This window comes from Littorina saxatilis, linkage group LG2 (assembly GCF_037325665.1).
Source record: "Littorina saxatilis isolate snail1 linkage group LG2, US_GU_Lsax_2.0, whole genome shotgun sequence".
In the NCBI taxonomy this organism is placed as follows: Eukaryota; Metazoa; Mollusca; class Gastropoda; order Littorinimorpha; family Littorinidae; genus Littorina; species Littorina saxatilis.
This window is the reverse complement of record NC_090246.1, coordinates 88,701,064-88,727,377: the sequence shown is the minus strand read 5'-3', so window position 1 is coordinate 88,727,377 and position 26,314 is coordinate 88,701,064. Positions and strand designations below refer to the sequence as shown.

Genomic DNA, 26,314 nt, shown 5'->3' with positions numbered 1-26,314 from the left:
GGTAGAAATCAGGCTATTTTCAAAAGTTTCATCCAGTCTAGTAAATGTACAATGCAAGGAAGTTCTGCTTGTGGCACTTTGTGTCAAGGTGTGCCTGAAGTGCCACGAACCCACGACTGCCGTACTTCAATGTCTTCGTACATGTATGCGACACAGATTGCAGAATGCCTTGCCTCTCACCTCCACTTTCCTGATAACGTCGCCAATACGACAGCCATCGTATTCTCGGTCAAGCCAGTTCCACCTCCAATCGTTCTTCAGTCCTTCTATGATCCGATTCGCGGCCCCACGCTGTTGAAATCGCCACATTTCATCTGTTAGAGGGTCATCGCAAACTTTGGAAACCTCCGAATTTCCAAGAGAAAAATTTGTTCAAGCGCGGCAGGAAGTGAAGAAAGGCTCGAATCGATCCGTTTGCGGACTCGGCAATTTACGGTTTATCCAATTGTCTCTTGAGCGGCAGTGGCGGGGGTAACGCTTGCCACGTCTTTCGTTTTGCCTCTTTCTTTGGGGGGTCTTCTTTTTTTTCCGGCGGAAATTTTAAAAAAAAAGCGAAAGTGTGACAAAAAAACGGCGGAAATTCCGCTGAAAAGAGAAAGTTTTCATGCCTGCATGTTAATGTTATTGTAATTCAATCTGACGACGATCTCTTTCCTGCTTTCATGCGGTTGTAACCAGACAGAATTGGTTCTGTTCTGTTCACACACTGCTTTCAGTCCACCTACCTGCAAGGGTCAAGTCCCAAGAAATATGTCTCTGTATTCCTATCGTATCACTCTGCTCCTGTTTTGTTTTCTTTCCCACACATTTTCCCTTATTTTTTGACGGGTTTCTGGACAGCAAACTGTTTTAACAAATTCTTTTATCACAAAAGCGATCTTTGGAATTGACTGAAGTAGTCCGGAAGAATTCATGCATTAACTTACGTCACGTATTCGACGTCATCACTTTGCATACCTTATGGTCTCAGTATTTCGTTGGCCTTCATATTTGCTACTTGTAAAATGACCCTCAAAGCTAACCGAGACTAGTTGAGGCTGTATCAATGCGCCTCACCAGCAGGTTGTTAATGGATTTTTTAGCGAGTGGTTATCGACAATTAATGACCAGTAATTTTTAATGAGTTGGGGACCAATCACAGGTTCTGTTTCATTAAAATGCAAACTTGATTGAATTACAATTATTGTTATCACACACACACACACGCATACACCCACACATTAACACACACAAATCACAAAACCCAATATTTTCTCCTCACTTAATGATAATAATAATAAATGAGCATTTATATAGCGCAACATCATAACTTTACAATTCTGCTCTTTGTGCTTGACACATTTAAAATTTAAACACAGTTATACAAGCATTTACATCTACATTCGTAGTCAGCAACGCTTAATTAAAAGCATACACCATCAAACATACATTACAAAAGATTCTTCCACTAACTAAGTAATAAAAACATGAATAAAATAGGTAGTGAAAACAAGGAAATACCAGCTGAATACCCTTAATCAAACAGAACATGTTATCAACAATACTGAAAACAGCCCTAGATGTTTATATACATTATCACATTATCACTAAAACAACAAATACACTACATGTAGCCTACTGATGGACTGAGAAAACAAAATCAGGGGTTGTATTTCTTGAAGAGGTGCGTTTTAAGTGCTCGTTTGAATGCTTGGGGTGACTGAGAGTGGCGGATGTGAAAGGGGAGAGAATTCCATTGTGTGGGTGCGCAGAAACTAAAAGTGCGTTGTTCGTATGTTTTGGTTTTGGTGTGTGGAATTGTGAGGATGCGACAGTCAGAAGAGGCACGGAGTTGTCTTGCTGGAGAATAGACGGTGAGGAGTTCAGAGAAGTAAGCAGGAGACGAGCCAGAAAAGAAGTTAAAGCAGAGTTTGTAGTCAATGCGGGCTTGAATAGGTAACCAGTGCAGTGTGTGAAGAAGTGGTGTTGCGTGATCTCGTTTTTGTGCTTTCAGAATGAGGCGTGCTGCCGAGTTTTGGACTTTTTGTAGTTTATGCAGGAGGTACAGAGGACAGCCAGAGAGAAGAGAGTTGCAGTAGTCAAGTTTAGAAAGAACAAAGGTCAAAGGCACAGACAAGAGTGTTAGTTGTTTGAGAGGAGAGTGTGTGGCGAATGGTGCTGATCCAAGGTTTCTAGCTGATGGTGAGAAAAGAATGTCGGTGTTGCCTATTTGAACAGAAACAGGTTGGGGAGAGGGAAATGTAGTGTTCTTCTTTTTGCACAGTAAGACTTCAGTCTTATCATCATTCAGCTTAAGTTTGTTATCGACCATCCAAGATTTAACATCAGTGATGCATGTCTGAATGGTCTGGATGGCGGAATGTGTCTCTGCAGGGGGACTGGGTGTATACAGCTGGGTGTCATCAGCAAAAGACTGATTTAAAACAGAATGGTTTTTTCTGTAATTAACATAAACAATTCGCCTGCAAGTCAAACAAGAATGGAAATATGCAGGTGAAGTAAGTTCACATCAACAACTAAACACAGGGTATTATGCTCACGACAAGAGTGAAGCAAAGAAGGGTGCACTGAAACATTTTTCTCATCAAGTTAAAGGTACATCCAGTTATGTTTTTCTTAGGGAATGCTAAAGGTTACATCAAGTTGTCTTTCAAGAGAGTAAACTTTGTGCTGGAGTGTGAGTGAAAGAAACTGATATGTGATGAACAATGAAATGTATCATTACTTTATAAAGCATTTTGTACCAACATTGTACTCTCCTCTTTAGTTTTGCAATGCTTACTGTTCAGCTTTATATCTTTGTTTATCACACACTTGGTTATTTTTATTCATTTTTTAACTTTATTTTCAAAGCTTGTGCAAAACCTCACAGACGTGTAAAACAGTTTCAGCAATGAAGATATTTAGTACCGTAAGATAAGATAAAGCCTTAAAACCAGCCAACAAAACTGTCAATGTTGGTGAACAAAACTCCAAGGCAAGACATTGATCTTGCTGCATCATCTTCGTCAGGCCTTTACAGCTATCTCAAGGACACCATCATTGTCTAAGTTTCAAAGTACATGTACTTAAACCCTTCTGTTTTATACTCGTAAAATGGTAAAGAAGAAAAATTCACCATGGGGAAATTACACACAAAGGTTCAGCTTGGGACAAAACAACTATGGGTTATCCCCCCACCCCCCCTCTCCACATTCTCATAGGGCATAGTCAAAGATGCAAAGCAGGCTAGGTGTGTCCCCGGGATCTCGGACTGTCTTTTTTTCGGTCAGAAGAAGCTAAATGATGCAATGTGGTGCCATCTGACCTTAGAATTTACCACTGTTATCTGCTACTAAATTGTAATACAAAGTAAACTGTCCATAGGATGGCGCAGTGGTATATAATCTTGATGCGCCGAGTAACTCGCTCAAGGGAATTCTAATGGGCTATTTTTCAAATTTTATGTTTCAACGGCACATTAGATTAACCAAACACAATGTTCAGAGAAAATGCAAACAATCTGTGAATTATCCGACATTCGAAAGCTTTTCTTCTTCAGAAAATCCACGAGTTTAATTCTATTAAAATCTGCAAACTTCTGTAAGGATGAAAAGTCAGCTCAGTTGAGACAGCCATTGGTTAATTATTAGATACAGATGATACACCACACCCAGTCAGAACATAATCAACACAACTCAATAAAAACAACTTTGTCTTCCACTGTTTACCCTATTGGTCCATGACACATCCCCTGAAGCCTGTGAATACAAGGAAATAAAACTTTGCTGTCAGTTCTCCCTCACTACATACAGAGGATACATCTTACCAATTGAAACATTGTTAGTGAAGAAAAGAGTTTTTATTTTTTTAAATTAGCAAACCCACAAAAACAGTATTGACTACCACTGATGTTACAAATACAAACAGTGATATTGCTTAAAGCAGAAAGAATGGGTCTAGCCAGGCATGCACACCAGGTGGAATGTAAAGACGGCAAAGTACCTGATTCCGTGTCACCCACATACGTACACGCTGAAATATGCTATTCTGTGGGCCCCCCAAACGCAACTTCACACATAAAGGATGTAAAACCATTCATCAATATATAAACCAATGAACACTCGATTGCTCATGTTTTCCGCCTCAAATTCTGTATATCTTAACGCATCTCTTCCAACTTGCTATAAAAAAAACCCACCTGAGGTTGATAGCTCAACCAAACGTTATGAGTAAAGGGGAACAACTGCTACAACACAGCAGCGAATATTTCATACAGCTACATTTTTACTTCCCCTGGCCAGCCCACACCCTTAGCTCTCTTCTTCAGATCACACAAGGGAATCCAACTTTTTCTCTGTCTTCATCCATCGTTGAATGGAACAAACCTGTCCTGTTTAATCAATCTTAGCTTTTCAATGACAATGACAATTCATTATTTAACGAGGCTAGTAGAGTAAGCAGTGATCTGCTTTCACCAGGTAACAAGCAAGTTTCCAGCACTTGTGACAATGTTGCTTGATAAACATTGTTTGGAGAGAATGAGGGGGTAAAGGCATAATCATCACGCAGAAAGAAACAAAAAGCCATGCATAGAGGGATGGGCGAGGTAAGCGGGAAGAACCTGTTACCTGTTCCACTGCAGAAGCAGCAGCCTCCACCGACACCTTGTCTGGACAGCCTGACACTGTGGTGTTGACACTGCAACAATACAATACAGTCATCCCACCCATTAGTCACACATCAAGCACCCATGAAATAAAATCACTACAGTCCCCTGGCGAGAGCAAATAACCCTCACCATTGGCCGTGTGGAGGCTCTGTCAGAGACACACCAGTAATGCAAACCATACTTGTCAATCCTGCTAACTTTTCTCCACGTTGTAAAGAATATCACAGATAAATGGTATCTCTAAGAATATCACAGATAAATGGTATCTCTGAACTCAAAAGTCAAGAGAAAATTCTGATCAGGGACTTCTTCTTCTTCTTCTTCTTCTTCTGCGTTCGTGGGCTGAAACTCCCACGTACACGCGTGTTTTTTGCACGAGTGGAATTTTACATGTACAGTCGAACTCGCTTAAGACGAATCACTGGGGATCGGAAAAAAAGTTCGTCTTAACCAAAATTCGTATTAAGAAAATTGATCGATTTTTTTTTATTTTTTATTTTTTATTTTTTTTAAGTCTTGTACATTTTATGGTGTTTCAATTTGTTTCTTTCGCAACTTTCATGCTGCTTCACGTTTAGACAATAAAGTGACATATTCAGGTACATGTTCATGTGTGTCTCATGTTGAGTGATGATTGTTGAGTTTGAGTGAGAGTGAGCACACAGATGTTTCATCCAGTTGTTACGTTTTTGGTCACACACACGCGCACACACTGACACTGTCCACATTCGCGGTGTTCCTATCATTTGTCCGGAATCACTTACCTTGGCGACGGGTAGCAAACCTTGGCCAATTTATTTTTTTGTTTTTTTGTTGCAACATGATGTTCAAATCCAAATCGAAAGCACTGACTGACTGATAAACTATCGCGAACCGGCGAACGCAAACGTTGAGAGTGTGGCATCTATATTTTTGGCAATGGCTTCCGTTCGATGTTTCGTTTTTGGTATTCGCGAAGGAAATAAACGTCAGTCAGTCATTCATGTTCAGTGTCTGAGCTATCAATCACTTTGATTCTAAATTTGAAATTGTTTTGTGAGTACAGTGTAATCAGTTTAACTTTATTCAGTGATCGGTTGAGCAATGGTTCAAGCAGTCGACGCAAGGGAAGACTTTGACACACGTGTATTCAAACTTCTCAAATTCCCATGATATGTCGATCTCGGGACGAGTTTAAAGATTTCGTCATAAGCGTGAGTAAATTACAGACATTATGCATGCTTGGGAATCCAAAAAGTGCTCGTTATAAGCGTAAATTCGTTATAAAGAATTCGTTTTAAGCATTTTTTTTAAGCATGAAGAAAGAGGTATTCAGTTGGGAACTTAAAACTAATATGTTATAAGTCAAAATTCGTAACTAGCGTGTTCGTTTTAAGTGGGTTCGACTGTATGACCTTTTTTTTACCCTGCCATTCAGGCAGCCATTCGCTGCTTTCGGAGGAAGCATGCTGGGTATTTTCGTGTTTCTATAACCCACCGAACTCTGACATGGATTACAGGATCTTTTTCGTGCGCACTTGGTCTTGTGCTTGCGTGTACACACGGGGGTGTTCGGACACCGAGGAGAGTCTGCACACAAAGTTGACTCTGAGAAATAAATCTCTCGCCGAACGTGGGGGACGAACTCACGCTGACAGCGGCCAACTGGATACAAATCCAGCGCGCTACCGACTGAGCTACATCCCCGCCCCATCAGGGACTTCAGAGTCCACGGACTTCAACTCCCACATACACTTGTGTTTTGCACAGGCCATTTTTTGTATGGCCGTTTTTCCAGCTCCAGTTGCTCAGTCATACTTTTGGAGTATGCTGGGTATATTCTTGTTTTCTGTGAGTCACCTAACTCCCAAATGGATGACAGGATCATTTCTGTGCATATTTGGTCTTCTGTTCGTGTATACACATGTAGGATGATAAGGCACTTGCAGGTCTGTGCAAAAGTTGACCTGGAAGATCGGAAAAATCTCCACCCTTAACCCACCAGATACAGCTGAAAATCCAACCCAGAACCTGCACACGGAAGGATGATGTCTTAACCACTCGCCATTGTGCTCATCAGTCTTGGACTTCAAACTGAAGAGAGAGAATCCACGTATCTTACCAGGAAATGCCTTTTCCTGATGAAGGATCCGACATAAGCTTCTTCCACAGGCTATTGGCGTCATCCACCACTTTCAGGGCAAATTCCTGCAACACCATTTTGTTGATTTCAGTTCAATTATGCATGCACAATAACGCCTAGGAAGATATCGTCGGTGAAATCGAGGGACTTCGTGAGTGACTTAGCGCTAAAAGTCACTAACGAGGTCCCAGGATTTTACCGACGATATCTAAACATGCGAACAAGAGTTTGTATCAATTTCTAACACTTGACACACTGCTGCAAAATAATTATACAATTTGAAAAACAAAGTCCACGCAGTGTGTCTTGAATAATGTGAAAATTGACGAGTGTCAACCAGATTTTATAGTGTCTGGAAGTCCTTGCACCCTGGAGGTGTGTGAAGTGTCAAAGCTCAGCCAGCCAACCTGCTGAATATTAGACACTCCTGATTTATCAGGAGTCAGAATCCATGAGACAACTTAAAATGTTCAACATAAAATCTTACTCTGTTTTTGCACTCTCCATTCCAGTGCACGGTGTTCTCTGGTTTACCGTCAGGCTTCTTGTAGTACCGGAACCACTCGTACGTTGCCTGAAAGGGAGGAAAATGCACATGAACACTTTAAGAAGCAAGATTTGTTAAACTTGTAAAAAGACAAACTGTATGTTAATAAACCACACTGGTGTCTGCTGAGATGTGTCTTTCTGGCTAGCAGGATTTCATGCCATGAACACAGAGACTTAGAGCATGAACCTCCAAATGATGAATTTTCCAGCATAATCCCTGCAAATCATCTTTCACTTACTGCTCCAGATTCAATAAAATTCCTTTACACTTTGTAAACCATATTTTCATGACAATAAAACCTTTAGCTGTGAACTTCTACTCAAAGATCACAAATAACTCATCAAAACTGGCAACGCGAAAACGGAAGAAAAAGACAAGAGAAGATAAGGCCTAAAAAAAAAAATAGGTGTGGTTACGGTAACCCGACCTACCCTATTTTTAGGGGCCGACCCTATAACTTTTTATTACATTTGTCAACAACAACAAGAAGGGCAAAGCCCATACGACTCACATGCTTGACCTTGACCTTTACATGACCTTGACCTTGAGCTAAACCTAGCAATGACATCATACACAAAGAACTGCTTTACACAGTTTTCCTACCAAAATACATGTGACCTTGACCCAAGGTCAAGGTCATCCAAGGTCATGCAACACAAAGCTGTTAATTCAAGACATAGGAAGTACAATGGTGCTTATTGGCTCTTTCTACCATGAGATATGGTCACTTTTAGTGGTTCACTACCTTATTTTGGTCACATTTCATAAGGGTCAAAGTGACCTTGACCTTGATCATATGTGACCAAATTGTCTCATGATGAAAGCATAACATGTGCCCCACATAATTTTTAAGTTTGAAACAGTTATCTTCCATAGTTCAGGGTCAAGGTCACTTCAAAATATGTATACAATCCAACTTTGAAGAGCTCCTGTGACCTTGACCTTGAAGCAAGGTAAACCAAACTGGTATCAAAAGATGGGGCTTACTTTGCCCTATATATCATATATAGGTGAGGTATTAAATCTCAAAAACTTCAGAGAAAATGGGAAAAATAGCTGTTTTTTAGACAACATTTATGGCCCCTGCGACCTTGACCTTGAAGCAAGGTCAAGATGCTATGTATGTTTTTTGGGGCCTTGTCATCATACACCATCTTGCCAAATTTGGTACTGATAGACTGAATAGTGTCCAAGAAATATCCAACGTTAAAGTTTTCCGGACGGACGGACGCCGGGACGGACGACCCGGGTGAGTACATAGACTCACTTTTGCTTCGCATGTGAGTCAAAAATGAAAACAAGAAAAAATGAGTGCAGAAAACGCAATGAAAGCAAAAGCGCTCGAGTCGTCATGCAGACGACAGACGATGCAAGGGAAATAACTCTTTCTACTAAAAAGGCCCAACAGACGCTTGCCATGACAAAAATGGCCGCATTTTCTTCGGTTGTGAGTGCTACATGCTTGGTTGCTCTGCTTATATAGAAAAAAAAGTTAAAAAAAAAAGTGATTGCCTACCTTCCTACCCTATTTTTTTTGGCTATGTTACCTTAACCACACCTATTTTTTTTTTGGCCTAAGGTAACACAGAAACTAAGCTACAAACAAACATACACTGGAGCAATAGACATAAGAAGTACTTTCACATCTCTATGAAGTCCACCCACAACTTACATGTAAAAATCCTGGCATTTCTTTCTTGACATCGTCAATGTCTGCAAAGTAAAGACATTTTCATCATTACACATGCCTCCGGCTCATGCTGATAATCCATGTTCTCGACATGTCTTATTTGCTAACAGTCAGCATATTAGAAATAACTCATACCCATGACCCATGTATATACCAATGTCACACGCTTTCCTTCTTTGCCACTACTAAAGCAAACGTGTGCAAGATTGTATGTTACACGCTTTGGAGCATGTGCAAGAACGGATTCAAACTCGAAATCGTCCCCCCAAAAACCTCAAAATGCACACACGACTTTTATTTCTCCTGCTGTTATCGTTTCTTCTCTTTACAAATTCTTCAACGCTCAGAATACTGAAAACGGCATCCCAGACGACAGTACTGTTTCCATACGCGAATTTAGCTGCCCTTGGAAAGTGGCTCGCTCAGGAGGCCTGTTAGTCTGACACTATAAGGACAGAGTTCTGAACATAGATGACAAAGATCCCGGAAAGAACAAACATTTCGCGGATGCAGACACAGAAAGACGTCATGAAGATTGCGATGCTTCAAAAGATACAGACTGTGACGATGACTGTGACGTCATTCACATATACCGAGACGTCATTTATAGTTGTTCGGTCACTTTCGTCAAAAAGTAGATCTCTCCACAATGGCTGCTCCTGTGTTTAGGTTTATCAAGCGTGAGTACGCAAAACGTGTTTGTTCTCTCCTCTGTTGAAGCTGTGAGACATAATCGCCATTACGAGCTAGTCGTGTGACAGAGAGTTTTCTTGCACACTCGACTGCTGCTGTTTCACTCCGGCTAAAGCCGTCGTGAAACATCTACAGTCTCGTGTGCAAGAAAACTCTCTGTCACACGACTAGCTCGTAATAGCGGGTAATATCACAGAGTCGACTAACATATCACTTACCTCTTCTTCTTTGTTCATGGGCTGAAACTTCCATGTACACTTGGGGGATGCATGCTTTGTATTTTCATGTTTCTATAACCCACCTAACTCTGACATGGATAACAGGATCTTTCCTGTGCGCACTTGGTCTTGTGCTTGCGTGTGCACACAAAGGGGGATAAGGCACTGGCAGGTCTGCACATAAAATGCTTCCCCTGTCCTCACCGCTCCAGGGTATATTTTGCATGAAATATTTTTGAGCATCTCTCCCTCACAAAAAATTATCCACAACCTTTCTCTAATACAAGATGTGTAAAAAGGTTCTGACCGTTGAGCTTGTCAGCCAGGGGGTCGTTAATGTCGATGGCGATGATCTTCCAGTCGGTCTCGCCCTCGTCAATTAGCAGCATGGTGCCCAGCACCTTCACCTGAATCACCGCCCCTCGCTCCGGGATCTGAAACAGGCAGTCACCACAGAGATGGTTTCATCTAATCTTTCGCTAATATAAGCTTTATGCTTGAGTTCGGATATCCTGTCATAAAGTGTAATGCCACGATACTAAAACTGAATAAAGTTTTGTTCAAACCAGATAGTTTCATCTCACTTGTTCAGATCTTTCTCAAGAATATTGGAACACTGAGTTTGAGCAAAACACACCTCAGAGATAGTTTCATCTCATTTGTTCAGATCTTCCTCAAGAATATTCTAACTTTGAGATTGAGCAAAACACGCCACAGAGATATAGTTTCAGCTCATTTGTTCAGATCCTCCTCAAACATATTCTAACAGTAAGTCTGAGCAAACTACAGTCATAATTTTGTTACTGAAATTTAGTGGTGCCTGTGATAAGAGAACACTCTTACATTGCAGGTTTCATCTCATGATGGGGATCGTTTGGTTAAAGGGACCAGTGGACAACAAGAGATGACCTTTACTTTAGCAGAGTGTGTCTTTTCAATGGAAGGGTTTAACAGATGCAACCATATTGACAGAAATAGCAACAAAACCTGCAAACAAATGCACACAGAAACAAACGAGAGAAGTGATTCAGATAGCAGGAGAAAAGTCATCAAACAACACCTTTTAACATGGAACATATATTGTCATCCGTATGTTTTTTTTCTCCCTTTAGGATCACCACTATAAGGTAAAGCTTGTTGTTGGTCCTAAACATGCTTCAGGGATGTTGCTACAAATTCATACCTATAGGACAAATAGGACATTTGACCGCTTTCAGAAAGTTTAATAGGACATTATGAATTTGTTCCAAAGTCATGCGCCCACACACACACACCCACGCGCTGTAGAACACACACATAATATAGTAAATACATCAACACAGTGTGCGTATAATGTTGTATTTGTTTAGTTTCAAAGAAACCACAAAAAAGAAACCAACATGAACAACTTCAGAGCTCTTACTTTGATTACAAACTGCATGATTTGGATAAAAGTTGAAAAACAAAATGATCGGTTTGATCTAATGCTGATCTTTTGCAGGCTTTAGTTTTTTTTCAGCGGCATAATTCAGTGCTTCGTCTCGTATCGAAAACAAAAGCAGACGACAAATTTAGTCAGTTGGAGTTGTCTCCCGTACTCCTGTAGCATGCACTGATGTAAAAATAATCCACTATTTTTAGATCAGTGCGCTGCACCGAGACGGTTATACCCAAACGGCGCATACCGCAAACGGTTCGGGAATTCCCGACAAAAGAAAAGATCCGCACACGGCACTGGCAACTTCAGTGTCAACTGAACACGAGAGCGTTCCGTCTTTTAGAAGATTTGTATCTTGAAATGAAAATTAACGAATATCGCGCTGTCCCAAGGAATGGAGTATATATCGGACAATGACCACGCTCAGGCTAAAACGATAGGACATCTGACCGACATGCGGCAATGTGAATCGGACATTTGGGGATTTTCATCGGTATATGTCCAATGTCCGACGCCTAACGACATCCCTGATGCTTATTATATATATCCATACATTGTTGAATAAAACACTGTTAAAACCAACAGGGAACATAACTGACCTTTTCTCCTATCTCACACACATCCAGGGGGTCATTGTCTCCAGCCGTGCCTGTCTCTTCAAACTTGTGCTTTGGGTCTTCCCACGTCTGTAAACAATCAGCAGCGGTCAGCTCTTAGTCTTACAATAAGATTCTCGATCCATCACACACACAAAACTAACAAGGACACAGGGGTCATATATTTTCATTTTATGTCATGATGTGCCCGCTGCTGAAAGCACTCCATCACAGCTGAACAAATGTGACTGGAGGAAAATGACGTTCCTAGAATACAAAAAATCATAAAAAAATACAATGCATCAACAAAAATGTCAAAGATACTCAAATGCAAACTCTTGTAATAAGCAGTGCCCCTAACAAAACTAGCAAGCTGAGAAAATACCTTGAACATTTAAAGAAAAGCTGTGCAGTAACTCTGGAAAAAAAGCACCTTAATTTAATACTATCTTGTCTTCAAAGTACAGGGTGACCCCCAAAAAAGAGTACCCAAACAAAACGTCATAAATTGAACAAATATAAAGCTATCTTCATAAAAATTTATTTACACACACAAGTAGCCTCTGCATGATTTGCACAGAAAATTTTAGCGTTCTAGCTTGTCTTTCAGGAAAGTTATGCTCATTCTACAGAACATGCTCCAAATGGCCTCCCCCGGATTTAAATCCCCCAGATTTCTATCTTTGGGGGTTCCTGAAAGACAACGTCTACAGGAACAACCCACAGACAATCACAGAACTCAAGAGAGCCATCACAACAACCATTCGCGGAATCTCGCAACAGGAGTGTGTGCGGGTGATTGATAACTTTGCGCGGCGAGTTCAAGTTTGCCTGCAGCGGCGCGGAGGCCATTTGGAGCATGTTCTGTAGAATGAGCATAACTTTCCTGAAAGACAAGCTAGAACGCTAACATTTTCTGTGCGAATCATGCAGAGGCTACTTGTGTGTGTAAATACATTTTATGAAGATTGCTTTATTTTTGTTCAATTTATGACGTTTTGTTTGGGTACTTTTTTGGGGGGGTCACCCTGTACATAGCAACAAAGTTATTTTACTTCACACAGTTTAGGTAATGCCTGAAAAAAGTAGTTTGCGGGGCACAACATTTATGCTTGTGAAAGCCAGCTGAATCAGTCAACTTCCAAAAGTCAGCGACAGACCTGCGGCAAAGCACCATAGTTCCAGATGTAGCCATGATGGGGGAAGATGTTTTTCACGTAGCGCAGTTTGTCCTTCTTCACGTCCTGCTTGAGGGGGTTCAGCTTCTCCTCTTTGTTCACCTGTTAACACACAACAAATATCACCGTTAACACAGTTTTCAAATACGCCTGCAAGGAAAAGTTTCCCTTGAACAATTATTTTGGATTGGTTTGCACAAAAAGTTTTTCTTAAATAACAAAAGCTGGGTGTAGTGGCAGATGTGCCTCATACACGCCACATGTTTGCACATAAACTAATAGTAATACATGCGTTAACACATGCCTATTCACACATGAAACAGCTTTTGTGATGACAAACATTTCGCTGTGTTAATCTGTGAAGTTATTTTATTTACTTTTTTATTTATTTATTTATGAAGATTTATATCGCGCACGTATCTCACCACACAAGGCGACTCAAGGCGCATGTTACCTATTAATGCCGTGTGAGATGGATTTTTTTACACAATATATCACGCATTCACATCGGCCAGTAGATCGACTGCCTTTAGGCGCTGCATCCACCTTTCACGGCCTATTATTCCAGATCACACGGGTATTTTGGTGGACATTTTTATCTACTTGAGAGAAAGGACACTGGACCTAGTGGAGGGGAAGAAATTGCTACACGACTGTCAGATGAAATCCATGAGTTCCCTCCCTTCATTGTGTCAATAGTGGTCTTTTCACAAGTGGGGTGTAATTAGTTGCTCTGTGTCTGGGGTAAAAGCGATAGGCCTCAGTCTGTCTGACAGCAGAGTGAAAACAAACCTTAGGGTCTAAGGAAGCAAAAAAAAAAAAAAAAGTACAAGAACTTCTTTAAAAAAGAAAATACACCACGACCCTCGAGGGTCTCGATTCCCCCTCTATGTTAAAACATTTAGTCAAAACTTGACTAAATGTAAAAATGAAAACCAAAACTTGATTTTCAGAAAAACAATTGTTAATAAAAATTCCAAACTGTGCATAAGTCATGCAGAAAGTGACAAAGAGAAAAAGTTCAAGGATAGTCAGCAACATGTATGTACAAAACCACAATCAGTAAGTTTATCACTGGGGTTTGCGGAAAAAGTCAGAGAGAGAGAGAGAGAGAGAGAGAGAGAGAGAGAGAGAGAGAGAGAGAGAACGAGCGAGCGAGCGAGAGAGAGAGAGAGGTGCAATCGGTTTCTTACGACCTGAAGCAATGCCAATGGGCCATTCACGGGAAGATTCTTTGATCGAGCTGTTGAAAACCACTCGAAGAGTTCTTCGTTCAACTATCATAGGTTGGTTTTCTTCTCTTAACACATGTTGCCGTCGATCTGGCACCGGATTCCCACTGACTGAGAAGTTGTGTTCGATCAGCTTTTATGTTGGAAATTTGAGTTTTTCCGCAATTCAGCTCATCAACAACTTTTCGAACGGATTTCTTTTTGACATCGACTCTCTCTTCTAAAGTCAAAATTTTTTGTTTTGGCATGATGAGACGAAGACGAAGGATGAGACGAAGATGCATCACAGTACAGAAAGTAGAAACCCGTGTTTTTGTTTGTGAGTTCACGGCATCGACCAATGAGCGTGCACCATACAAAAATCAACTTCTTTCAAGTGCTGTCATTGGCTTACAAAATAAGCTTCTCGCGCGTTCACATCGCCAGCGAGATTGTATTTGCAGAACCAAGATGGCGGACCAGCGTCTGCTAAAAGCCGTCTGCTTCAAGGGTTTGTCCGTTGTTGACAAGTAACGAACCCAATCGGGACCAAAAAAGGGTGTCCGCGTCCGCGCCTTTGAGGTGTTCGCTCTTTTAAGGTGTTTTTGAGTGTAAAATACATCCGTCCTCACTTGAATTGTCCGTTATGCTAAGGTGTCCGCCGAAATAAGGGTCCGCTAGATGCAGGTTTTACTGTATTAGCACTAAAGACAAACCTCCCTCTTCTTTGATCATGTAAGACACAGAAAGTTTAGCTTTCCCAGCCAGCTCATGCAAATGAATTAAAGAAGGAACCAGTTTTGGAGAAGGGGATCTGAGTCGCAACTGAAACTGTGAAAGGCCAGTTGCTGAAAAACAACTTTAATCACACAAAGTACCAAAAGTTAAATGACAAAGTGTATACTGTGAGACCTGCAAACATCAAATCCTAGGTAGGAAAAGGTTTGATGTCTTGAGGCCACAGTGAACTTGACCTAATACAACAGTCCCAAGACAGGAAGCCATGTGTACCCAACGAGTTTGTCCAGAGGGTGTCCACAGGGTCGGCTGAAATCCTATGGTCACTGATCCGTGACCCTTGGTAAATGTTATGACCGAGATTCAAGTTATTCCAGGTACAGTCTACTACAAAAGTAGTAGTACTAGTAATGTACTAATGTACAACAAGCAGAGTTGACTTGTACAGTTCAGAGAAGCGCATTTACAACTGTTTAGCTCAAAGTTTGTATAATGATACTGCAGTCCTGTTTACAACTAAACTCACTGAACAACAAAAGAAGAAACATAAAATGTACAGAATGATAGATACCGTAAAACAATAAAAGGAGACTGCAAGTATAATTGGGCCATGGAGATTACAAACTAAGACACGAGAGCACAAGTGACTGCACATGTTAAAAGCCAGAAAGGAGGTTTCTACACCAGGACAACAAGTAAACAGACTGTGTGCTTTTGATATCCTGTTCCTTTTAAAACAGCCCCCCCCCCCCAAAAAAAAGGTGTGAAGGGTAACACGACCTACACTATTTTTGTCTGCCAACCCTAAATCGGTAATATAAACCACACACACCATAAAACTAAATCAAAACCCCACGGAAAACATGCAGAGCGACATGCACACTACAGAGAAAGAATGAACTGGCCGCAGACTTACTATACTTGTGCACTTTTTTTTACGAAATGAAAGAAAAGTTATCTACCTGTCTCCTTACTCATGAAAAAAACCACACACAAAAAAACACCCAGTTTTATCATAGAAAAAAGAAAACATACACTTATCTGTACTGTAACCATCATTTGTTTGTTTGTTTTATTGTTGCATCAGTAGATGTACAGCATTTTAGATACTGATTAGACAATACCCTTCTCATCCAAAAGGATGACTGCAGGGAGATATCATATTCTCAAACCCTTGAGGTACACAGCAACATTTCTCAGGAACAAACTTCTGACAAATATCTAACCTGCAACTAAACCTCACACATCAATTCATTCCACCCAGCAGAGTCTGTTTCGGTAATGAAAGCACACATGTTTACTAACATGTCTTCCTAGATCCTGTTTCAGATTGAGTGTGAGTGCACTGCACACTGGAGCATGTTTGCTCCTGCAATTGACTTTGAGTTTGACTTAAAACCTATTCATTTCCTGTTGTAATTTTACTAAATCTTTTGATGGTAGCTATTCTAGCAGCCAAACATTTTGAAATATATATATAATTATACATTTGTTCCATTCGAACCCCATACCTCCTCACTTGATTGTATTGTCCAACAGTCTTCAAAATAAATATGCAAGTTCAAAAACACAACAAAACAGTAACCACTGTGTATCTCAACAATGTATTCTACGTTAACATAAGTCTGTTAACAATGTTAACATATTAAGTCTCTGTGATGGTATATTTAACATCTTATTCTGATTGTGTAACTGGCGCAGATATGACAGTCGATATATTTCAACTTTAACAAAAGTCGCTCTGTAGGTATCCATAATATTTCCCCTTTCACACCATAAATATATGTTCTGCTTCAAAACTTATGGCATATGGATATATAGACACTTCTCATGACACATGTGGTCATCAATACATATGGTCACGGCTCAGAAATGGCGTCGAACTCCACCCTTACCCCATTCAAACGCCCCACACGCTCAGTTATGGTTTATTCTACCTTTGAAAGTACTGACACGGGGTGCAGATATGAATACAGTTACTATTCTGGTAGAAACCGAAAGGTTTGATGACTTTGTTTTCGAGCAAGGCGCAATAGTAGAGTGAATTTACGTCGATTTTCGGGCCGGAAGTTGGGACACTTTTTTACTTGGTGTTGAAACGTCGTATTTGCGCGTACTACACACACTGCTTGGATAAGAACTTGATGGAGAGGGAAAGAAAATGTGTTAGTTATTGTTTACATACTGCACGATAACCAGTACCTCACCCCAACAGTCGGCTGAGATCAAGTTTAGATCCAACGGTGAGTATGTTACTTTTCGTGTTTGGAGTCACGTAGGCAGTTTTAGCTTTTGCCGCGCTTTTAATAATGATGACAGACGTTGAACTAAGCGATAAACTTGGACAAGAAAGAACTATCTACTACTTTAAAAAAAAAATATGCACAAACACAGAAGACAAAGCAATGAAAATAAGTCTTAAGTTCGTTGTTGTGTACTTTCGTGTTACCGCGAAAAGTAACAACGTAAATCAAAGTTGTTTATCGACATGTTCCTGACTTCCAACGGTGGAAACAACTGTTCTATCGTCTGCTACAAAGTTGCATTGACTGTCTCGAACTGAGAACTCAGTGTGGCATGGAGGAGATGGACGTAAACGGCCAAGGTAAGAACCACTGGTTTTTCGTTGTATGTAACGTACTCACCTGCAGTTTGAAACACTGTTATTTTCACTAAATAACAACTTACTTCCTTTTTTTATCATCTGAAAGTTAGAAGTGTTATTGTGATTTGTTTTGATAAAATTTGCATTTTTTAGGACAAAGATTTTTCTTTATTTTGATTTTTAAAGACATCTGTTTGAGACGATTCAACCAATTTCCCAAGTTATTCAGCGTTCATGTCATTGCATGTGTTTTTTCTGGCCTTTTCTATAGTCTTTCCATACAGTTCACCTTGTGCTTTGTTTTCATGCCATTTTAATGAAATAAATTACAGGAAAAAGAAATATATGTTTTTTTACATTGTGTGTGTTACTCACACCACTCGCACATCGTGAGAGGTAACACACTCCAATAGTTTGTACAGTTATCTTGAAAATTATTTAAATCTTGCTTGAACAAAAAAAGGAATGAATCAAGTAAACAGAAAATGATGTCTGCGTTTATTGTTTTGAATTAGAGGTTGTTTTTTTAGGAACAGTGTTGAGTGCGTTACTCACACCACTCGCACATCGTGTGAGGTAACACACTCCAATCGTTTGTAGAGTTATCTTGAAAATTATTTAAATCTTGCTGGAACAAAGTAAGGAATGAATCAAGTAAACAGAAAATGATGTCTGCGTTTATTGTTTTGAATTAGAGTGGTTTTTTTTAGGAACAGTGTTGAGTGTGTTACTCACACCACTCGCACATCGTAAGAGGTAACACACTCCAATCGCTTGTACAGTTATCTTGAAAATTATTTAAATCTTGCTGGAACAAAGTAAGGAATGAATCAAGTAAACAGAAAATGATGTCTGCGTTTATTGTTTTGAATTAGAGTGGGTTTTTTTAGGAACAGTGTTGAGTGTGTTACTCACACCACTCGCACATCGTGAGAGGTAACACACTCCAATCGTTTGTAGAGTTATCTTGAAAATTATTTAAATCTTGCTGGAACAAAGTAAGGAATGAATCAAGTAAACAGAAAATGATGTCTGCGTTTATTGTTTTGAATTATTTAATTTTTTTTTAGGAACAGTGTTGAGTGTGTTACTCACACCACTCGCACATCGTGAGAGGTAACACACTCCAATAGTTTGTACAGTTATCTTGTTCTGATTTGATTTTTTTTGTGCAGACTGTCCGTATGAAGTGTGTGGAACTAAGAATAGATTGACTGCTGAAACAGTAATCTTTTCAGTTCTTTGAGAACTTGTTTGATCGTTGTTTTGTTTATTGGTGTTCATGTAACACACACACTTTCCTAGGGTACCTAGATATGCAGATTATTGCTGTCGGGGAATGTGTCAACAATAGTTTCAATAGTTGTGTAGCAACCATGGACTGTCATTCTTACAATTAATTTCACAATTAACTGAATGCACTGAATAGGAACAACGTTTTGTTCATGTTATGACAGTGTTTTGTAACACACTCATTGGCGAATAAACAACATTTTTCTTGATAACTTCAAAATCCGCCTTCAACCTAAGATTTTTTTGTTGGGTTTATCAAGTTTTTTTGTACAGTGTATTGTTTTCATTACCAAGTGGATGGATATATGCTTTATACCTTACAAAATAATGTGAAGTAAGACTTTTTTGGTGAAATGTAACACACTCAGTGTTAAAAATGAGAAAATCTTCTCTGTATTGTGAATTGGAGCATGGTAGAAGTCATAAGACATCATTGATAGGTTGTTATGGTTTTGCTCTTTCATTTTTCATTCTTTTGCATGCATTTTTAATGTGAATATCTTGACAGTGTCCTAAAGTTTGATTTTTTTGGTGAAATGTAACACACTCATTGGAAACTTTTAGGAATGACTTGACAGATAACTGATAATGGGAATAACGGGTCCGGTATCATTGCTGCATTTCAACTCTTTACTATTATGTACTTGTTTCTCTTCCCATTACATGTATTTCTAAGGTTTTGTGTGTAAAATAAATAGGAATTTCGCAGTTTTGAATATATCTGTGTTGTGAGACACAGAAAGTTGATTTTTGTTTGAATACATTTTGACATCTTGTTCTGATTTGATTTTTTTTGCAGACTGTCCGTATGAAGTGTGTGGAACTAAGAATAGATTGACTGCTGAAACAGTAATCTTTTCAGTTCTTTGAGAACTTGTTTGATCGTTGTTTTGTTTATTGGTGTTCATGTAACACACACACTTTCCTAGGGTACCTAGATATGCAGATTATTGCTGTCGGAATGTGTCAACAATAGTTTCAATAGTTGTGTAGCAACCATGGTGTCATTCTTACAATTAATTTCACAATTAACTGAATGCACTGAATATGAACAACGTTTTGTTCATGTTATGACAGTGTTTTGTAACACACTCATTGGCGAATAAACAGTATTTTTCTTGATAACTTCAAAATCCGCCTTCAACCTGAAGATTTTTTGTTGGGTTTATCAAGTTTTTTTGTACAGTGTATTGTTTTCATTACCAAGTGGATGGATATATGCTTTATACCTTACAAAATAATGTGAAGTAAGACTTTTTTGGTGAAATGTAACACACTCAGTGTTAAAAATGAGAAAATCTTCTCTGTATTGTGAATTGGAGCATGGTAGAAGTCATAAGACATCATTGTTAGGTTGTTATGGTTTTGCTCTTTCATTTTTCATTCTTTTGCATGCATTTTTCATGTGAATATCTTGACAGTGTCCTAAAGTTTGATTTTTTTTGGTGAAATGTAACACACTCATTGGAAACTTTTAGGAATGACTTGACAGATAACTGATAATGGGAATAACTGGTCCGGTATCATTGATGCATTTCAACTCTTTACTATTATGTACTTGTTTCTCTTCCCATTACATGTATTTCTAAGGTTTTGTGTGTAAAATAAATAGGAATTTCGCAGTTTTGAATGTCTGTGTTGTGAGACACAGAAAGTTGATTTTTGTTTGAATACATTTTGACATCTTGTTCTGATTTGATTTTTTTTGCAGACTGTCCGTATGAAGTGTGTGGAACTAAGAATAGATTGACTGCTGAAACAGTAATCTTTTCAGTTCTTTGAGTACTTGTTTGATCGTTGTTTTGTTTATTGGTGTTCATGTAACACACACACATTCCTAGGGTACCTAGATATGCAGATTATTGCTGTCGGGGAATGCCTTTTTTCACAAATGAAGATCAAGGTAGATACTAAATAATGCAGTTAACTTTTATTTTGTAATAGGTTTACTGTTAACTGTATATTAGAAAACAATGTGTGACACGGTGTTATGTAACACACTCCAGTTAAAATTTAAAATGCAATTCATTCCGCAGTAATTGATGAAAATACATTGTTACTGCCCAGACACAACTAAACACATAAACAGTTTTGCTGGACCCCAAAATGGAAAGTAATCCAAGAGTTTGTATTTGTGACTCAAGTGTCCCACAAATTCGACACCTTTTCTGAGCCATGACCATATGCTACTGTGCTATCAATCCTGTCCAAACAGCTTTATATCGAATCAATAGATGGCTGACTCAGAATCTGCCCAGTAGGGAAAATACTGGTTGCCATGGGAACCGTTTCAAACAGAACAGAAATAGGAACAGTCTTGCTTCACTGCCAGCACTTGAACCTTTTCTATGGAGTCAAGTGGACATACATATACAGGATTTGATCAATTGAAGAAAACTTTTCATTGTACAGTGGACTGGAACCCCTTTTTAAGAAAAAGGAGGGAGTCTTAAAATGGGGGTACATTTAGTGATTTTCAGAGGTTATGAACTGAAAATCTGAGAAAAAAGGGAGGGAGTCTTAAAATGGCGGGTGGGGATGTGTGTCTTAAAAGGAGGATTCCACTGTATATAAGCAGAATTTCTTGCACAGTCAGGATATGACAGACACCGGAGACAAACACAAGCAGCCCTGAAGGACAAAAGGACAAGCACTTTGTGGGATTGCCCCACAGTGTAGATCAATGAAACAGCCAATTCACACACATGGCTTCAGACAGATGTTTCAACATTCAACGCACCTGGTGTAGCAGCCTTTGTTTTAATCCACGACGCATGGGTTGGTAATAAACATACCAATAAGCACAGGGCTAATGAACAAAGTTTAGAACATACCTATTCTGATGCATTTCAATTTTCATACACAGTCTTGAGTCTATGGTTACATAGAGCTTAAACAATGACCACGAGTTGATTACTGGAAAATAAACCACGAGTGGGTATTTGCAGCCGCTTGGTAATTCACGAGTGTGCGGAGCACACGAGTGAATTACCAAGCGGCTGCAAATACCCACGAGTGGTTTATTTTCCAGTAATCAACGAGTTGTCATTGTTTAAGCTATTTATACAACGAACAACACGGGTCGAACATGCAGTCATGCAGACGACATTTTGTAGGCAATTTCATTTCAGCCTAATCACTCAGAGTGTCAAATGCGCGTCATTCAAATAGTCCCTATTCTTTTACTTTATTCTTAGTCTCCGACTCGTCGGCATTATACTTGTCTCGTCTAAATATCGGACCCCATTGCTACGATTAAAACACAATAGCGTTTATATAGCTATTCTGACATTACATTCTGTGTTAAAATCATGTTTTTGTCAGCAGCAAGGACCAGAATGGTCCATGTCGTTGATTGCAGACGACGGTTCCCTTTCCGCATGAAGCCACGGAAATAACCGAACATTGAAAAAACCCACGGACATGTATTACGGAGAAAACTCGGGATAACCGGATGTTTAGCATTACGTCAATATGCTAGGAATCATATGACGTCATGACGTATCATGCTTGCCTACGTAGATTGTATACATGTTCGAAAGTCTGACTGTTGTGAATTCGCGTGGTGAAGACTGCGGTAAATCTGTAGATGATAAGAGAACAAGGATTGTCTCAGAAGAAACGACTAAATGTTTCAGACCGGTAACTTCATTTCAACATTGCACTATATAATGGACGTTCTATGTGACAGGAGAGTTTGCTGATTTTGTGTTAAACATTGGAGAGATCGTCTGCTAGAATCAGAGATAGGTCGCTTCAGATTGCAGCTTCTGGAAATTTGCAAGGTTTGTTGCCTGTTAAATAACTGGATTTTACACATAATGTATGTCATGTACAGTAAGCAACAACAAAAACACACACAAAGCAAATGGCATCGTCTGTCGACTAGTCATACACGTCAGCCATTGTTGTTACAGTTTTGAGTCAACATTGTACGTATTCTTCCGCAACAGGGTCCAATCGTCTGGGTTTGAAATGTTCTAAAAATAAATTCTAGTGTTGATTATTTTTTAGCCCTCTTTATTCTTACTTCGAATAATCCACGTGTGATTTTTGGGTTTAATCAAAGTAGTTCGTTCTAATTTCTCACTTGTCTAAAAATAATCAACTAGATTTAATCCACCCCTCGGTTGCATTGCAGGAGTTGTATAAACACAATTATTCCATGGGTGTTTACTAAGTCACACACATAAACCCTTGTTCACAAAAATTATGCAAAATGAAAGCTTTTCACAGAGAAAATCCCTGAGTAAATGCACGTATGACTGAAGTTTAACACTAACAGCACATCAATCGAACACCAATCCTTTTTAAACCATGTCTCACATTTTGCTTTTACTGTGTCATGCGTTGCATGGCATGCAAGTTTGAAAGTAAGGACACTTTGCTGTAAAATTTATTCAAAGGAAGACAGTTGTGTATCACCACACTTAACTTTGCTGTAATTATTCAAAGGAAGACAGTTGGTATCACCACACTTAACTTGAGACTCTTTACGGACCTCTGATGATAAAAAAGAAGTATCACTCAATGTTTGCAGATGTATCATTCTGCTGCTTAACCCCTCAGTCCCTGTGACAAGGTAACATGAGACTGCCTGTTGAAAAGTAAGAACAGGTCAACGATCCACCGATGAAAACCCAGCTGATTTCAATGTGACACAAGCTGAAAAAGGTTTCATGCGAAATCTGCAATGCCTATGTTGTTCTTGACAACATTTCTGCAACAGGTCACATTTATCTGCTAGTATTTCGTTTGATAGAAATGTCTCCTTCTACACATTTAATGTAGTCAGTGTACTTGGTTTAACTGACTGATGTCATATAGAGTGACTGGTTCCTTCAACTTCACGAGCCAGGATTTATTTGTGAAAATAGATAAATCTGTTTGGAAAATGAGTTGCACAATCTGGTCTGATTAGCACCATATGAAGCGAAAACAAGAAACGTTATTTGTTTTTCTGATTCTGGAACGTCAGCAGTCTATCTGTTTCTGGATTTTTGCATTACGAATGCTTAAAATCTCTTGCGTACGCTGTCCGAGTTGAACTCTACCACATCTACCTAAAATGAGGAACCAGAGAAGCGAGCACACAAAGACACTCATAGTCATACGCGCTAGTAAGTAGTTTTGGCGCTGACTTATAGTTCCTTTCTAATTCACTGTGACAAAGGACGTGAAAGGTTGGATTTAAGACATTTTTGGGGATGGTCTACAAATGATGCAAAAGAAAACCTGTTTCCTTGATCAAAGACAAAGTCAGGAGGTAGAGGCAAACTATTGACCACCAAAGACAGTGAAGTAAGCATCCCATATAGTTGTGATTCATGCAGCACTGCCGATCAGGCAAAGAAAACCCAAAGTTTATTTCCGATGACAAAGCCCACAAAATTAGCATAGGTAGGTCAGTTACGTTTTTCTTGTTATTTATAATAGCACTGATGTGATCTTTTTCTGCAAACCCTTTTTTGGCCAGGAACTTGTGCCAGGTGTGTCCCGTAGATTTCAGAGAACGGTAGCTTCCCTTCTGTAGTCTGCAAATTCTCTCTCTGTTCTTTTCAAACTCAAACTCAAAGTGTCAAAATAAAATTAAAAAAATGTGAAGGCAGGGAAGAACAATAAGAGGTTGTCAGGGAGCCAGAATATGTGCCGTGATATTTGCGCCATATCTACCCCTTCGCAGTAATCTACCTCTGCGGTCAACACAGACTGACCTCCATCTTGGCGTTGGTCCAGCGCGGAATCTCCACCACCATGTTGAAGATCTTGGACCCAGGCTTGACCTCCAGAGGGATGTCATGGAATGGAGAGATGATGTTGCCATTGGGGCCCTCTGCAAGACAACAACGCACACAGCTATACACTAAATCCCACTGATGTCAAAACACACTTGTTTGATTTCCTTGGCAACGGCCGTGAAGAATCCTGCACAATAAAACACCAAGCTCATAGTCATATTACTATCGCTTGTTCAAAGCGGGCTACAAACCAGATCAATCACTCACTGGTCCAGTTAAAAATCATTAATGACGGATCAAATATGTGTGTGTGTGTTCTTATTACAAATGGGATCAAGTATTGACTTTCTTTGTACTCATAATGTTGACACTGAAGTACAACATGCAGTGAATCTTACCGTTACATTATTTGTCAGTTCCAGCCAAATTACTTTATATTGACATCTATTATATATATACATTTACCTACAAAGTACAACTAACTACTACATGCAACAACTTGTTAATCAAAGAGAGACACACATGAGTAATTATTTCATTCTGAATCTGAGTCTTTACAAAAATAACAGCAACACACACAGTGAACATTACTTGTTATATCCAAGATAGGTTCAATGAAATCAGATTGTAAAAACCACATACCATATTTACTAATTGTGAGGTTTTGTTTGAACTTGTAACTATAACGATTCACGGTTCGTGTCAAACTGTCACTGTCAATCGAGGACAACTTGAGATAAGAAATGGGAAGTGTGTATAGGTACATTGTTTCGTCATCAGCGTAGGTGGTAGGCTCAAATTCCACTCTATTAATGTAGCGTCCATTAAAACTTGCAGACAGGAACTGTAACCTCGCCCTGTCCAATCAAAGGGTCAGATTCGTCCAAAATACGGTCAGTTAGCACTGACCACAGATTCCTGAAGAAAACAAGCTTGTGAAAAGTTGTCTCCAAACTTACTGTAGAAGACGCGGTAGTCGAGGGTATTGGGCTGTCCCCGTTCGATGGTAGAGTAGGACATGGTGCTGGCTAGTTTGTTGCAGTGTCGAAGATGACTGAGAACAACTGATACTCGTCCCGGAGCCGGTATGCGCGTTCCTGTGAGCGCCCGGCTGATCAATCGAGTCAAAAACCCACGTTGCATGGAGTAGCAAGGCGCTTCGGACACGCTGTGCGCATGTCAGTAGAAACCAGCCAATCAGGCAAGGTTGAGCAGACGACCATTTCTGAAAAAATTACTGGATCGGATTTTGTTCTCCAGAAAATGATATAACTGTGATTAGACTACTACTAAGGGGGGGGGGGGGGGGGGGGGGGGGGGGAGGGGGAGGGGTTTAGGGTGAGGGGGGGGTCCATTTCACGAGTGGTGATTGGGGAGACAATTAAGGTTACAAACCTGACTACAATGAAAACAGAGACGATGTCTCTTGGTTTAAACACAATTTTATTCAAAATACATGACATGATACAATTGACAAAAATGCAGCCAGGACACGAACTCAAGCAGATGCTTATTTGACGTGACCATAACAATGCTAAGTTACACAAGTTTTCATGATGGTGGACAACACAATTATTAACCAGAACTTGAGAACAAAATGTAGGACGGGGGTAT

The 26,314-nt window shown here is 39.6% G+C and overlaps 1 protein-coding gene across 2 annotated transcripts in view; it reads right to left on the bottom strand.

Annotated features, from left to right (window-relative positions):
- LOC138960072 (uncharacterized) overlaps positions 1–25,876 on the bottom strand; it is a 33,285-nt gene extending 7,409 nt beyond the window's left edge. Inside the window, exons 1-10 of one of the 2 annotated variants that reach the window (XM_070331797.1) lie at positions 25,660–25,876; positions 24,677–24,795; positions 13,098–13,217; positions 11,941–12,027; positions 10,232–10,358; positions 8,996–9,036; positions 7,261–7,347; positions 6,753–6,838; positions 4,611–4,680; positions 3,308–3,740 (exon numbers count right to left, since the gene is read on the bottom strand). In XM_070331797.1, the coding sequence (XP_070187898.1) occupies positions 3,678–3,740; positions 4,611–4,680; positions 6,753–6,838; positions 7,261–7,347; positions 8,996–9,036; positions 10,232–10,358; positions 11,941–12,027; positions 13,098–13,217; positions 24,677–24,795; positions 25,660–25,843 (984 nt within the window). In that variant the 5' untranslated portion in view covers positions 25,844–25,876 and the 3' untranslated portion in view covers positions 3,308–3,677. Of the gene's footprint in view, positions 1–3,307; positions 3,741–4,610; positions 4,681–6,752; positions 6,839–7,260; positions 7,348–8,995; positions 9,037–10,231; positions 10,359–11,940; positions 12,028–13,097; positions 13,218–24,676; positions 24,796–25,659 lie in introns of those variants that run through there. The other variant, XM_070331795.1, reaches the window with a different exon arrangement.
- Positions 25,877–26,314: the final 438 nt, after the last annotated feature.